Raw genomic sequence first — 15151 nt, forward strand, 5'->3', positions numbered from 1 at the left:
CTGATGTTTCATGGTAAGGCTATCTCAGAACTTACTTTAGAAAGAGGAATTGTAGTAGTCACAGAACTGTGTAAATTATATGGCTAATGACTTGTGGGTTTTTTCCTTAAATCAGATACCACTTAAAGCCAGTAGACATCCTGGTGCTGTGGCCATAGTATTAAACTCGTATGTTTGTAACACACAAAAATTAAAAACCTGTGTCCAAACCCACATGCTTCCACCTTCTTTTGCTTATATAGCATCTGGTAAGAAAGAGAATAGGAGATTTACCAGAATTTTTATAGCAATTTGGCCTCTACCTTACTTTTCCACTGAGAGCATTGTGCATGTCCTTCATCTTCATTTTATTTCACCTCTAAGGTTTACAACAAGAAAATCACTTGAAGATCCGTGTAGAGCCGGGCTTATTTGAGTGGACAAAATGGGTTGCTGGGAACACGTTACCTGCGTGGATACCTCCATCAGAGTTAGCTGCAGCCAACCTGAGTGTTGATACAACCTACAGGTAACCCTCTGAACTCACTGTGTCCTGAGGCCCATGTGGAAGTGCTTTTCACACCAGGCCAGGCTGATTAAGGACATGAAGGACCAGACTTAGCCCTCAGGCAGTTGTTTATATTGGTGGAAGTCAAGCTATGACTTGAAAGACCAAAACTGGGAAAGCCTGGGTGGGGGGTGGGCACACGGGGTGAAGGGGAACACTTATGTGGTAACAGTCAAGAAATAATGTACAACTGAAATTTCGCATTGATGTAAACTATTATGAACTCAGCTAAAAAAAGAAAAGAAAAGAAAATTACTGGTCAAAATAATTCACTGAAAAAAAAAAAACCTGGAGAAAGCCAGCATTCCCTTTAGTTAGCATTAGTTTGGATTATATCCCCCCACGCACATCGGAACTTCCTGACTTTATTATATTTCTTTCAGTGAATAATAAAACCACTTTGATTCCAGGAGCGTGCACCAGCTAATGATGCAGATCCAGAAGGCTGGGGGGAGAGAAGGGAAATGACAATGTCTCGCCTTGGATTGGCATTTGTAATTTTTCAAAGCATTCTTAATTCTCTGTCTTCATTTATTATTACCATAACCCCAGAATGTAGGCAAGCCACTTTTCTACATAACAGAGTGCAAGCGGCTTGCTGAAAGCTATCCATTTAGTGGCCACATATGACAATAATAACTAGCCTTTCTTGCTTGTTTTTTTTTAGATTGGCACCTGAGCTAACACTTGTTGCCAATCTTCTTCCTTTTTTTTTTTTTTTCTGTTCTTTCTCCCCAAATCCCCCCAGTACATAGTTGTATATTTTAGTTGTAGGTCCCTCTACTTGTGGTATGTGGGACGCCGCCTCAATGTGGCCTGATGAGCAGTGCCATGTCCGCGCCCAGGATCTGAACCAGCGAAACCCTGGGCCACCAAAGCGGAGTGCGTGAACTTAACCCCTCGGCCACGGGGCCGGCCCCACTTGCTTGTTGTTGGCATGCCAGGCACTGTGTAATCTGCTTTAGTTTCCTCATTCCTACTCCTTTGCTTTTTCTGTGAGACCAGACTGTCTGTGCTGGGGTTAAAAAGCACTGTTTGTAGATAGCTCACAGGTAAATAATCCACATGTAAACAATTAAGAATTGACCGATGATAATATAGTTACGTTAACGATCAAAAATCCACTCAGGCATTTGTAAAATGTTCTTGAGGAGGGACAGTTAATTCATAACCATTGTAGTGGGGAGTTAACTTCATGTTTCTTAGGGGAGAATTTGGAACAAGTGACCAATATAAGCAGAGCTTTCTTGCTTGTGATATCCCTTAATCTTTTGTTTCAATTACCCATCCAAACCACAAATGAAGCAATGTGAGTTTCTGGCTAAGGTAGAAGAAAATATCTCTTTTTCCATACTCATTTTCCTGCTCTGCAAATAAGACCTCTGATAACCCCATAAATTAATTAATGTGTGCTACTTCTTCTTGCTTTAAAGGGTTAGCATTCCTCCAAAATAAAATTAAATTAATCAATCATATCCCTTACTAATATGCTTTACATTTTGTCCTAGCCACTCTATGTCCACTGTGTTTCTGTTCTTTGGTAGAAACAGCAATAAATTGTTGTCCCCATGCCAACGGCCATCATCCCTCTGGCCTGGAAGGAGGATGAGCTGCTGCCAACATTGAAGAAATGACTTTTCTCACTCATCACCAGCCCCTCCCAGGCCAACCTGAGCCAACTATATCTTCAGTTTCCCCCTTCAATGCATCCTGCAATTCTTCCCAAGCTGATTTACAAAGGTCAAAGGTCTCCAGATCATTCTATCTGAGCCTTTCGATGCACATGCAGGCACACACCCAGGCACACACAGACCACACAGCCCACCAGCAGTACTAGCAGATGGATGAATGCCAGGAGCCTGGGGGTCAGGACGTGGTCCTTAGTCGAGATTTTCTTCTCCTCTACAAAAAAATCAAAATTCAATTCAACCATTTTGTGTTTGAAGGGAAAAAAAATAAAGTGTCTAATTCTATACATCAATTATGAAAGTCAACAACAAAGTATGTGAGAGGCACAGCCCCTGGAGTTAAATTCTCTCTGAAATTAATTGTGCCAAGGGGGCAGTCATTTTGAAGCAAGTAGTGGTACCCCAATGATTCAAGAAACATAGTGATGGGCACAGGAGGAAGGACTGACAGGGTACTGTAAGTCAAGCTAGCACACTTAAAGAGCACTGTCACCTTGGAACAAGAGGGAGGTGGGACTGGAAGCCAGGTTAAGGGAAACTAACCAGGCTAGTGACTCATATCCAAGTGTCATCCACAGGCAGCAAGACTCAGCCTGGGAGCTGGGTGCAGAAAGCTGCTGGATTATTAGGGAGCTGGGCTGGGAGAAGCAAGGGAGCAAAAAACAAAATCTACACTGTTGGATGGGGTTCAGAACAGGGCCCTGACTGGGGATGGTGGGGTGGGGTGGTGCATGGATCTGGAGGATTAGAGGGGCAACAAATCAAACTTTGTGGTGGGGCTCATAGCAGAAGCCTGATATACAGCCTGGACCAGGCTGGGGAGTAGAGAGTGTACCAGGAGAAGACTGTTCCGGGGATGCTGCCCGAGCATCCTGAGCGCTGGATTCCCAGTCTAGTTGGTGGTTGGAGGCCACCTGACTCTGAGTACAGCACATAGGTCCTGCAGGTGTGGCTGGAAGCATGATGTGTGCTGCTGACAGGGGTGAGAGAGGTTTTCTCTGTCCCATCCCCATCAGGACTGGTTCACACATGGAAGCCATTCATAGGTTCAACTTCAAGGCAAGAACTGCTAAAGGCAAGAACTGACCAGGAAGAACTGGATCCCAGCATCTACCTGCTCTTCACTTACACAAACCTCATACATCACAACGTGGTCTCACCCCTAAACTGACTCCCTGGGCCATACAAAGAGACCTTTAGTCACAGTGGGTGTGGGGCTCCTAGGAGAGCAGATGACACAAGTGGTAGTAGAAGTGGATGAGAGGTGGGGGTGAGGAGGAAGAGTTTGCTCCAGAACAACAAGGTACATCCCTCACAAGTGGTGATTCATGTCCCTCCCTATCTCCCAGGGTGCTATGAGATTCAGAAGGTTGTTTCCTAGGAGAAGTATACTTGCTGAGAGAATGTTGTTTAGATGAGGGCAGGTTTCCTTCAAATGGAACGACATCCTTTCTCTCTGAACAGAAAACCCAAGTGCACAGAAGGCCAGTCTTGAGGAAGATACTATCAAAAGTCATTCAAAGTGGAAGATAAGTTTACAGGCATTGATCTCAGATCCAAGTTTAAATTGAGGGTGTAAGAGTTGCTAATGTGTAATCATAGGCAAGTCATCTGTAGCCTTTCAGAGCCTTAGTTTTGTCATCCATAAAGTCACAATTTGTAAAAGCATTGCTAGGAGGGCTATATTCAAGGAATGCAAGTAGGGCACTTTGCACAGAGCCTGACACGTGGGAACCTCTCGGTAAATCTTTGTAATAGTAGTAGCAGCAGCAGCAGTAATGTATTCTGATCAAGATGCCGTGTGAACTCACTTTCAGAACTCACTACCACCTCCATCCACTATGCAGCTAAAACACGAAACAGAAAAACAGAAAATATGAATAGTTGTATTCAAAAACAAGATAAACACCTCATAGACCAGAAATACTAAATAGTAAAGGGAGGTAGAAGCAGGCAGAAGTGACTGGGATTGAAGACATGTAGGGTCACCAGGATGGGAGGACCCTGCTTTGATCATCCTCTTATACGCCTTGTACACTGTGTCATAATTATCACTTACATCAACAGCCTACTCGCCTCAACCACACACTGAGAGCTCCTCAAGCAGAGAAATTGGGTTATCTTCATCTTTATGTTCCCTGGGCTCTTCCTAGTGCTAGTTGTGTGATCTGTGTTCAAAATAAGAGAGAAAGAAAAAGAAAGACTGGTGAAGATTTTTTAAGCTCAGAAATCCAACGCACCTAACATCTGCTTTTAAAACCTATCCTTACAACTTCCCAGCTCATTTTGTGAGGCCAGCATTACCCTCACACCAAAGCAAGATAGGGACACTACAAGAAAGACCAATATTCCTGATGAATATGGATGCAAAAATTCTCGACAAAATATTAGCAAATTGAAATCAATAGCACATTAAAAGGATCATACACTATGAGCAAATGGGATTTATCCCTGAGATGCAAGGATGGCTCAACATGAAATCAATAAATATGATATACCACATTAGTAGAGTGAAAGATAAAAATCATATGATCATCTCAATAGATGAGAAAAAGCACTTGACAAAATACACTATCCTTTCTTGATGAAAACACTCAGTAAAAAGAATATAGAAGGAAAATATTTCAACATAATAAAGGCCATATACGATAAGCCCACAGCTAACATCCTACTCAATGGTGAAAGGTTGAAAGCTTCTCCTCTGAGATCAGGAACAAGACAAGGATGCTCACTCTCACCACTCCTATTTAACATAGTGCTGGAAGTCCCAGCCAGAGAAGTCAGGCAAGGAAAAGAAGTAAAAGGCATCCAAATTGGAAAGGAGGCAATTAAATTGTCTTTGTTTGTAGATAATATGACCTCATATGTAGAAAATCCTAAAAACTCCACCATAAAACTGTCAGAACTAATAAATAAATTCAGTAAAGCTGCAGGACACAATGTCAACATACAGAAATCAGTTGTGTTTCTATCCACTAACAATAACATATATGAAAAGAAAGGAAAACAATCCTATTCACAATAGCATCAAAAACAAAATACTTAGGAATAAGTTTAACAAAGGAAGTAAAAGATCTGTACACTGAAGACTTTGATGAGAGAAATTGAAGAAGACACAAACAAATGGAAAGATATCCCCTGCTCATGGATTAGAGGAATTAATATTGTTAAAATATCCCTACTGCCCAAAGCCATCTATAGATTAAACTCCCTATCAAAATTCCAGTGGCGTTTTTCACAGAAACAGAAAAAATAATCCCAAACTTTCCTTGAAACCGCAAAAGATCCTGAATAGCCAAAGTAAACCTGACAAAGAACAACAAAGTACGAGGCATCACACCTCCTGATTTCAAACTATACTACAAAGCTACAGTAATCAAAACAGTATGGCACGGGCATAAAAATAGATACAGATAAATGGAACAGAATGGAGAGCCCAGAAATAAACCCTTGAATATATAGTTAAATAATATACAGTCTACTAATAAAAGACAAGGGAGCCAAGAATACTCAATGGGGAAAGGATAGTCTCTTCAATAAACATTGCTGAGAAAACTGGATAACCATGTGCAGAAGAATGAAATTGGACCTCTATCTTACACCACTCACAAAAATGAACTCAAAATTTTCAAGACTTAAACATAAGAATTGAAATCATAAAACTCTTAGAAGAAAACAAAGAAAAAGCTCCTTGACATTGGTCTTGGCAATAATTTTTTGAATATGACACCAAAGCACAAGTAACAAAAGACAAAATCAACAAGTGGACTACGTCAAACTAAAAAGCTTCTGCACAGGAAAAGAAACAATCAACAAAATGAAAAGAAAACGTACAGAATAGGAGAAAATATTTGCAAATCATATATCTGATAAGGAGTTAACATCCAAAATATATAAAGAACTCATACAACTCAATAGTAAAAAAAAAAAAAAAACAAACAAAAAGGACCCAAACAATCTAATTAAACAATGGGCAGAGGAAATGAATATTTTTTCCAAGAAGACATATAAATGGCCAACAAGTACATGAAAAGATGCTCAACAGCACTAACCATCAGGGAAGTGCAAATCAAAACCACAACGAGATATGACCTCACATCTGTTAGAATGGCTATTATCAAAAAGTCAACAGATAACAAGTGTTATAAAGCATGTGCACAAAAGGGAACCCTTGTACAGTGTTGGTGGGAATGTAAATTGGTGCAGCCACTATGGAAAACAGTATGCAGTTTCCTCAAAAAATTAAAAATAGAACTACCATATGATCCAGCCATCCCACTTCTGGGTATATGTCCAAAGAAAATGAAAAGAGGATCTCGAAGAGATACCTGCACATACTATGACTTATATATGGAATCTGAAAAAGCTCAACTCAGAGAAACAGACAGTAGAGTGGTGGTTACCAGGGACTTGGGGGGTGGTGAATGGGGAGATATTGGTCAAAGGGTGCAAACTTCCAGTTACAAGATGAATAAGTTCTGGGGATTGATTTGATATGTCTATATACGTACAGCATGGTGATTATAGTTAATAATACCGTATTATGTGTTAAGTATCATATATTTGAAAGTTGTAGGAGAGTAGATCTTAACTGTTCTCACCACAAAAAAAATGATAATTATGTGAGTGATGGAGGTGTTGGCTAACGCTATGGTGGTAATCATTTTACAATATATAAGCGTATCAAATCAATACGTTGTACACCTTAAACTTATATAATGTTATATGTCAGTTATATCCCCAAAAAGCTGAAAAAAATAAATAAATAGATAAAACCTATCCTTTCAGCTTATCATGTATAAGGCTATGGAAGAGAGGCCTGGGAAACCTCTGGTGATCTACCTAGAGAAAGAGATCCAACCTCTGCTCTGCTTCCTGTCAGCTATGTGACCTAAGACTGATGGTCAGTAAAATTAATCAAACTGCTGAGGAGTTATCCTGCGAGAGAAACCTGCACTGAGTGGTTCATTTTTCAGCTGCTCATTCTGACACCATGCACACGTAGCCTTTATTTTTGTGCATTCTCTACCTTTCAACCCTACTTCTGTATGGTGGAAATACTCCTCCCTATACCTCCATCCTTTCTAGGGAAATGGATAAACAGAAATACAGGAACTTTAGAAAGGTCTTAAAAATTTAGAGTAGTATCATTGCTGTATCGTGAGATGAAAACGTTTTCATTGCTTTTGTTGGTTTTTCTATTACAGACCTCACATTCCAGTCAGCAAATTAGTGGTTTCAGAATCCTATGACACTTATATCAGTAGAAGTTTCCAAGTAACAAAAGAAATAATAAGTGAATGTAAAAGTAAAGGTAGGTGGTATTATTTTGGATTCCATATTTAAATATGTGATCATTTCTCCATCTTGGTTAATAGGCTATTCAAGAAGTTTCAACCTGCTTTGGCACACTTGCTTAACCGCAAAGAACAATATTTCCAGACTCTCTTATAGATACTTTAATGTTGAATTTGTAATATTCTCTTGAGTACCTAAAATGGTAGCTATTCCATGGGAATACACCAGACTTACTTACTGCACAAAATAACTTAGAATTCTGCCTTACAGCTATTTATCTTGGTCCCTGTGAAGGAAGTTCTTTGCTACAATTTCCCAGAAGTTCTTTAGCATAACACTATTTGCCTATAATTTGATCCAGGAGCATGGACACCCACACACAAACACACCTACCATCTCTGCTACCACCAAGAGCAGTGTTCTATAAGACTCAAGTCTGTTCGCTATTGAATTTTATAAACATTGAACTCAAATATTTAATAATAATGTAGGACTGACTGTTTATTATAAATTTTTTAGTGAAAAGGGCAGATTACAAAAGAGTTTGCATATTCCCATCGCTTTTTTTTTCAAGTTAAAATATTTATCTTCATAAAGCAAAGACTGGAATTATATACAACAAAATGTTTACAGTGGATAACCCTGGTCAACAGTATGATGGGTGATTGCCACCTTTCAGTTTTCACTCATAAGCCACTCGCTCCATTACCACTCCAGGGCGCCCTCCTATGAGGATGAGAAAGTCTCAGGTGCTCATGGTTCTACTGTGGCAACACTGAAAACTATATTAGAAGGAGTAGCAGAGAGCCCTGTAGACATAAATCCATTTTGCATCTTGATTGTGATGGTGTTTACAAAAAGTTACACATGTGACAGAATTGGGTAAACCTAGTGAGATCTAAATAAGCTATGTGGATTGTACCAGTGTCCATTTCCTGTAGTTAGGCAAGATGTCACCCTTGGGGGGTCGGGGGGACTGGTGAAGGGTGCGAAGGACCTCCCTGGTGTGTGTGTATATGTATATATAGTGTATATACTAGGTGTAGATATATAATATGTGTATATGTATGTTTGTGTATATACATATTGTACTATATATGGCATATATAATATGTAATCATATATATGTATTTGTAAACTGTGAATCTATAATTATTTTAAGATTAAAAGGGTTTTGTGGGGTTTTGTAATGACGTTAGGCTTCCTTCACTGTACAAAGTATTTTCAAAATATTGCTTGGCCGCATTGTCTCCTTCTTGAGGATGTTTGTCCTTCCCAAGAACACTTGGCTTCCAGTATTTATAAAATTTACATGTGCCTTTATAGAAACGGTCTTCCTTGCTTTTCTCCCCCAGGAAATAACATCCTGATTGTGGCCCACGCATCTTCCCTTGAAGCGTGCACCTGCCAGCTTCAGGGCCTGTCACCTCAGAACTCCAAGGACTTTGTACAGATGGTCCGAAAGGTAATTCCTAGCTGCGTGTCAGGGACCTGTGGGCCCAACAGTTTTAGAACAGTTCAGTGATCGGCTGGTAGCTGAATTCTTTGAAGCACCAGTTTACTCTGAGCTGGGAAGATGCATTTATTGATTCAATGGACCAAGATGTATTGAGTGGTACTCTGTTTAAGACACTTTATTAGGCCTTGTGTAAGAGACGAAGATATGTTTGAGCTAGTTCTAGTTTCTAAGAGCCGAAATTTATGATGTAGCTAAGAATTATAGGGAAATTGTCTGGATTTCCTTGAACGACCGTGGGTTGGATGAAGACGGGTGAGAAGGCTGAAACACAGCATCTGACAGTGCAGCTATGAGAACTGTCAGATAGCTGGTAGGCCGAAGGAAGCAGTGATTCAAATGATCAGGCTGAAAGGCAAACCCAGGAACAGGCAGCGAGACAGAATACCCAGGAGGCTGACCGACACATCTGGATTTTTCCTTCTCTGGCCTGTGGAATCAGTTTTCCCGTCAGCCGCCCTCCCACACACTTCCCTCCAGGCTGACTTATATGCTTCCTTTATCTGTCCCTGGAGAAGCTCATTCAAACTCAATTGTAGTTCTTTTCTCATTTTTTAAAAGCTTATTTATGCGTCTCTCCTTCCCATTACTCTGTAAGCTGCTTGAGGGCAGAGATTTTTGCCCTGGTTATAAATGCAGCTCAGGACACACACGCAAAAATAAGTTTTGAAACGCCCTGACGCTGACGTTAGGAAGGGCACAGCTTCAGCTTTGAATGTTACAGATACACATGCAAAAAAAAGGTGAGACTGAATGAAATGAATTTTTAAAAATTGAATAATCTTTCCCACTGTCCAAGTATAAGTTCAGAAATGTTTGAGCGTCATTTTTAGCTTGACTTGTAATTAGGAACTAAATCTCAGCACCTTTGCTTTATATATGATCTCCTCTTTTCTCCCATGCTATTAAGAAGGAATCTATAAACAAGGACTCAGTTGTACTGGGGGAGCTCCGTATTTGATGAATCCCGATGAATCCTCTTACAACGTAGATACGCACCCCTCTCATTTATCAGTTTTATCCATTTAATTTTCTTTATTGATTGTGGGAGGGGCTGCATGTCTGCAAAGTCCCTATTAATTCCTATGGATAGTCCTTACTCTCAAGGGACACCTGAAGATCTTTGTGTCTAGACAGAAGTTAAAGCATTAAACCTGCTTTCTATTTTCCCTTTTTTTTACTACTCTTACTTCAGATCCCATATTTGGGGTTTTGTTCCTGTGAAGAATTAGGAGAAACTGGAATATGGCAGCTGACGGACCCACCCATCCTTCCTCTTACTCATGGACCAACTGGGGGCTTCAACTGGAGAGAGACCTTGCTGCAAGAATAAACCACACAGTGATCGAGAAGAGAAGGCTTTAGAAAGCCTTTGGGAGAAGTGTCTTTTCATGTGTTTTAGTAACAGTGGAAAATTCTGCACCACATTCTAAGCGGACAGCTCAGAATAATTGAGCATATTTCCTTTCATGCTTTAAAGCTCTTCTAATGAGACTGTGTGAATGAGAGAAAGACTTGATTCAGGGATAAAATGCATTCTCTCTGGACTCTTAACAAGGCTTTCGAGAATTGTCTTCCGAAATCAAGGCACCTGCCACAGCAGAGAATGTGCTCTTCCTTCCATCTATGCATGGCTAAGGAGCCTGAGTCCTCCCAAAGGGAGCTGCCAGCCCATTCTGAGGAAGGAGCACGTCCAGAATCCAGCTGGGGAGACACTGAGCTGCCAGTTTGGTGAGGGGATTTTCTTTTGAACTCCATGTTCCAGTTAGGCAAAGCCAAGCTGAAGAATTCTTTTAAGGTTACTAGAAAACATGCCCCCACAGCGAGTTGTTCTTAGGTTACACATCGAATTCTACCCTCAAGGTGACCCATATACACCAATGCTGCTGGCTCGACACCTGCTTGAAGACGCTACCGTTTACCCTGATACCGCCACATTTTCTCTAGAGCAGCTGGCTCCGGCTTTTTGCTACAGCCTTTCCCCCTTGCTTCTATGTGTGAAATGGGGAGACAAAGCACTTTTGGATACTCAGGAGGAAGATAAATGTGTGAAATATTCAGTTGTAGGAGCAAAGAATTTGCAAAATAGAAAGTGACCTGGAATCATGTGTGTTGTAGCCTAACGAGCCACAGCACTTCAAAATCACCATGATTTGCTCGTCTTTGCCCCTAGAGGCTGGGCTATGTTAACTAGTTAAGGATGTTGACATTTTGAAAGGATGTATGTTAGATGCATTATTTGAGTTAGCAAGAAGCTCATTCTTGTGCAATATGGACATCTTTACAAACCATACCAAGGGTGAGGTCGTTGTACACTTACAGTACGTGTCAGTCACCACAGAACATCCACAAATGCATCAGCTGTACCAGGGATGTATAATGATGTCAGGGAACTAATTGAAATGATAACAGTCACGACTGCACTGCTGCTTGTGCTGTCGTTTTTATTTGTGTGTTTGTTTTTCTACGATAATTTAAAATATGCAGGTAGGGCTACTCGAGGAGAGTTGAGAGAGCTACATCCTGTGGTCTCTTATCATACCTACTTCCTGAATTTAGAGGCAGTTAATTTAAAAGAAAAATCAGTGACAATCAAACCAAAAACATCAGTTATCAATGTCTGTTTAATTGTGTGACTAGCTGACTGTTGACAGCTACAGACAATGGTCTGGTATGGAATCCTTCACTGTGTAGAATATGTGTGCAAAATGAAATCCCAGCCATTTAAAGGGAACATTAGTGTAAAACAAATCAGTATACATTGTAGCATTGAATAAGCTTCAAAACCCAGATACATAAAACATATGGCATATAAAAATGGATCTGTGCTCCTATTTGAAACTAGAATTTGATGATCCCTGAAAAGAAGAGGAAGTGAAAGGATGCTGGCTATGTATACTAATCAGCAAGAGGATTCTAGTTGGGGTTTTTTAAGTCAAAGAAATATGTCATGAATTTTACATTTGAAGAATCAAATATTGATTTCTTCTAGCATAGCATTGCACAAACATTGATCCAGCTTCTGAGTACAGAAATAACTCTGTGCTGACATCATTGAGTAATACACAGGTTTCAACCTTAAAATGGGAGAAATATTCCCATTAAAAGTTTTAAGAGAAAAATCACATTACAGCTAATGTAATGTCACTGCCATTCATTCTTTTATCTATAGTGAAGTGAATCCACTGTTTAATCAGATCTATAATGTTTAGTGGTTCTCCACAAATATTCCTGGACTTTCAGCGCTCAGAATAATGCTGGAAGCTCTCATCCGATTTCTGTGAAAACTGTAGCAGTGTGTACAGAAGAAAGTTCAAATAGGTTAGCCTCTCCCTCCCTCTCAGTTGTCTTAGTCCTATGGTGACCTGATAGAGCAGCTTAGCTGGGGTACAATCCATTGTCCTTCGTCTAATATGGACAGAGACTTAGGCTGCTGTCTATATGAGCAAAAGGAGGCAGAGATCTGAAATAATTTTCTGAATAATTTAGGTGGAAAACCCTGAATAAAACAGTTTATTCCTCTGCTTTAATTATCCGGATTGTTTATTAAAATGGCCTGAATGATCTGAATTCATATTAAATCCTCTTTTCACCTCCTTAAAAACTAAGCTTGGACTCCAACTGAGGAAATTCTTTGGAAGTCATGTTGAATTTCTGTGTAATTAAAGGAACAGACAGCTATATCACATGATTTCATATTCATCCAAAAATTCTAGGTTGATATTCCAAGTGAAGTTCAGGCTAGTTCTTTTGGATCTGAGGCTGATGCCTATTAAGAACAAATATTGGTGGGGGAAGGGGTATAGGGGAGAAAGAAGGAAGAAAGGAAGAGAGGAGGGAAGGAAGGAAGGAAGGAAGGAAGGAAATGCCAGATAAGAGGAACCAAATGGTTTCTTGTAGAGAGGAATTTTTTTATTGTAGAAAATTACCTGAAATAAACTGAGATGAAATTAACTAAAAGATTTAATCTGGGATTGAAAGTCTGAAGCAGTTTGCTGCTTGTACAAGTGCCACGTCAATCTGCTAATGCCCCAGTATTATTCATAGATAGGACTTTGGTTTCGGTGATTTTAAAATGCCACATCTATTCCTCTGTGGACTAGAATAATTGGCACATTTTAATGCACAAGCTAGGGGGTTCAATTTCCCGGGCTCTCTTCTCCATCGCTGCATTGGTAGCTAGGAGCTTATTGCTTCACCCCAGTATGGAGTTCAGAATACAGTGTTTCCATTACATTTAGATTCATAGAATCTGAATGGCTGATTAAATGGCCATCTGATGGCTGAAAGAGGGGGGGTATTCTTCACCCTATAGTGAAAGGCTTGGAGGAGTTTCTACTTTTTATTTGAATTATACTTTAACCAAAGAATTATTTTAAAATAACCTTATATTTGAAAGACGATTTTGCAAAAAATAAAAATAAAAATAAAAAAAATCTTCTGGAGTGATGTCGGTTTGGTAAATCATTGTTGATAATTTTCTTGCATTTTAGGCCGATGCGGTCATTTTCCTGTCAGTGGTGTTTGGAATACACGTAGATTGTCATCCAGCTGTGCTTAGCATTGCCATCAATGTATCTTTTCCACTCAACTAGCTGTGTTCGTATTAAACGAAGTCTTTTATTTCAATTACCTAGTGTCATTGGGAACTAATTGAAGAGCTACAGTAAAGAGAAGTTCCTATCTCATTGCCTTTGCAGAAAGGCGTCCCTGTGTAGCAAAAAGGGAGGCATTCCTCCGAAACCTAGGCACTCCGCAACTCCAGTGTTTAATTTGCAAGCAGTGATGAATTGCTCTTTTGAATTTACTCTAAGTGATGTGTGTGTTAGAATACAGATGAACAGCCTTTAATTTTCACAGGCACAGTCACAACTGTACTGTGTCTGCACGAACTTCTCAGATAATGAGGCGCAGGGTTATTTGCATTTAAATTGAAGTCCCGCACACGTGTGAGAACGAAGAGGCGTTAGTCGGTTGCCTGCCTTGCTAGGAGAGATGAAACTGGCGGAGGAGGGTGGGGAAAAGAGCGATTTAACATCTATTTAGGTTAATATTCACTTTACAAAGGTGATGGGGGATATTTTATAGGTGAGGGCAGATGCTTTTCATGTTTAAACATAGGATTAAAATTGGATTTGCTTCTCTTTAATACTTCAAAATATTGAATTTTCCTAGGAAAGTGACTAGCTATAACAAAAATTCAAGGGGATGAAAAAAATGGCCTTTAAATACAGAAGAAATAACCTGATTTTTAAATACATATAATATTATGTTCAGTGTATGTAGGTTTAAAATTATAGTGATGAGTAGTCAAACCTAATATACAATCAGTTCTTACAAATGTTTTCCCAGTACCAATTAGCTGCCATTACACAAAAATTTGGAATTTTGTAGCTGTTCAACTATTCTTGGACTCTGTACAGGATACACATGTATAATGAGAAATGTGTCTGGTTCTTTGATTGCCACTCAAGATGGGAACACCATCCTGAAGCATTTTGGTTATGCATAGACCATTCTAAACCTACTGTTTTTGGAGGTATATTGGTTTCTTTCTCATTTATAAGGCTATTGTATCATTTTTTTCTATGTGATTGAGGTGTATTTATTTGAAGAAAAAGTTTTGTAATTATAAAAAAGAAAACCACACCTAATTGTATTGCCAAATTCCTTGTAAACTACCTGTGGCATTTGTGTTTTCCTGGCTGCGTGCTCTTCCCCTAGATACAGCTCTGGCATCATTGTAATTAGTTCATTCCATTCTGTGAGCATCTCCGTTTAAGTGGATCGTAGACGGTTTAATAAAGAGGAACTGTGTCCTCAGTCGATCCAGAGCGATCTCATATTAAATTCTGAGTGGTCTCTATTCCTACCATGTTTTCAAATGTGATTGTGGTCATCGTTATTTCGTAAATGTCTGTTAAGAGTATGATTCTTCACTCACAGGGCGAGAGGGGCACTTGCTGCTGATGGAAATGGGAGGATGCTCCAGCAGCACTGTGGGCCTCTGGTCCCTTCTGGGCAAGCATCTCTCTGAGTCACCCAGACTGGAGCGGTGAAAACCCACCCAGGAGGGAAAAAGCAAGTTCCAAATGCTTTCTC

At 39.8% G+C, this 15151-nt stretch overlaps 1 protein-coding gene across 5 annotated transcripts in view; it reads left to right on the top strand.

The window, feature by feature from the left end:
• Nucleotides 1-14899, top strand: part of UBASH3B (ubiquitin associated and SH3 domain containing B) — a 134493-nt gene extending 119594 nt beyond the window's left edge. For 2 of the 5 annotated variants that reach the window (XM_001917568.5, XM_023645020.2), the window contains exons 11-14: nucleotides 364-508; nucleotides 7443-7549; nucleotides 8889-8998; nucleotides 10245-14899. In XM_001917568.5, coding sequence (XP_001917603.1) covers nucleotides 364-508; nucleotides 7443-7549; nucleotides 8889-8998; nucleotides 10245-10382 — 500 coding nt within the window. In that variant the 3' untranslated portion in view covers nucleotides 10383-14899. Of the gene's footprint in view, nucleotides 1-363; nucleotides 509-957; nucleotides 2527-7442; nucleotides 7550-8888; nucleotides 8999-10244 lie in introns of those variants that run through there. The other 3 variants (XM_023645021.2, XM_070272895.1, XM_023645022.2) reach the window with 3 other exon arrangements.
• The last annotated feature ends 252 nt before the right edge of the window (nucleotides 14900-15151 follow it).

Source organism: Equus caballus, chromosome 7, assembly GCF_041296265.1.
Source record: "Equus caballus isolate H_3958 breed thoroughbred chromosome 7, TB-T2T, whole genome shotgun sequence".
NCBI classification, from domain to species: domain Eukaryota; kingdom Metazoa; phylum Chordata; class Mammalia; order Perissodactyla; family Equidae; genus Equus; species Equus caballus.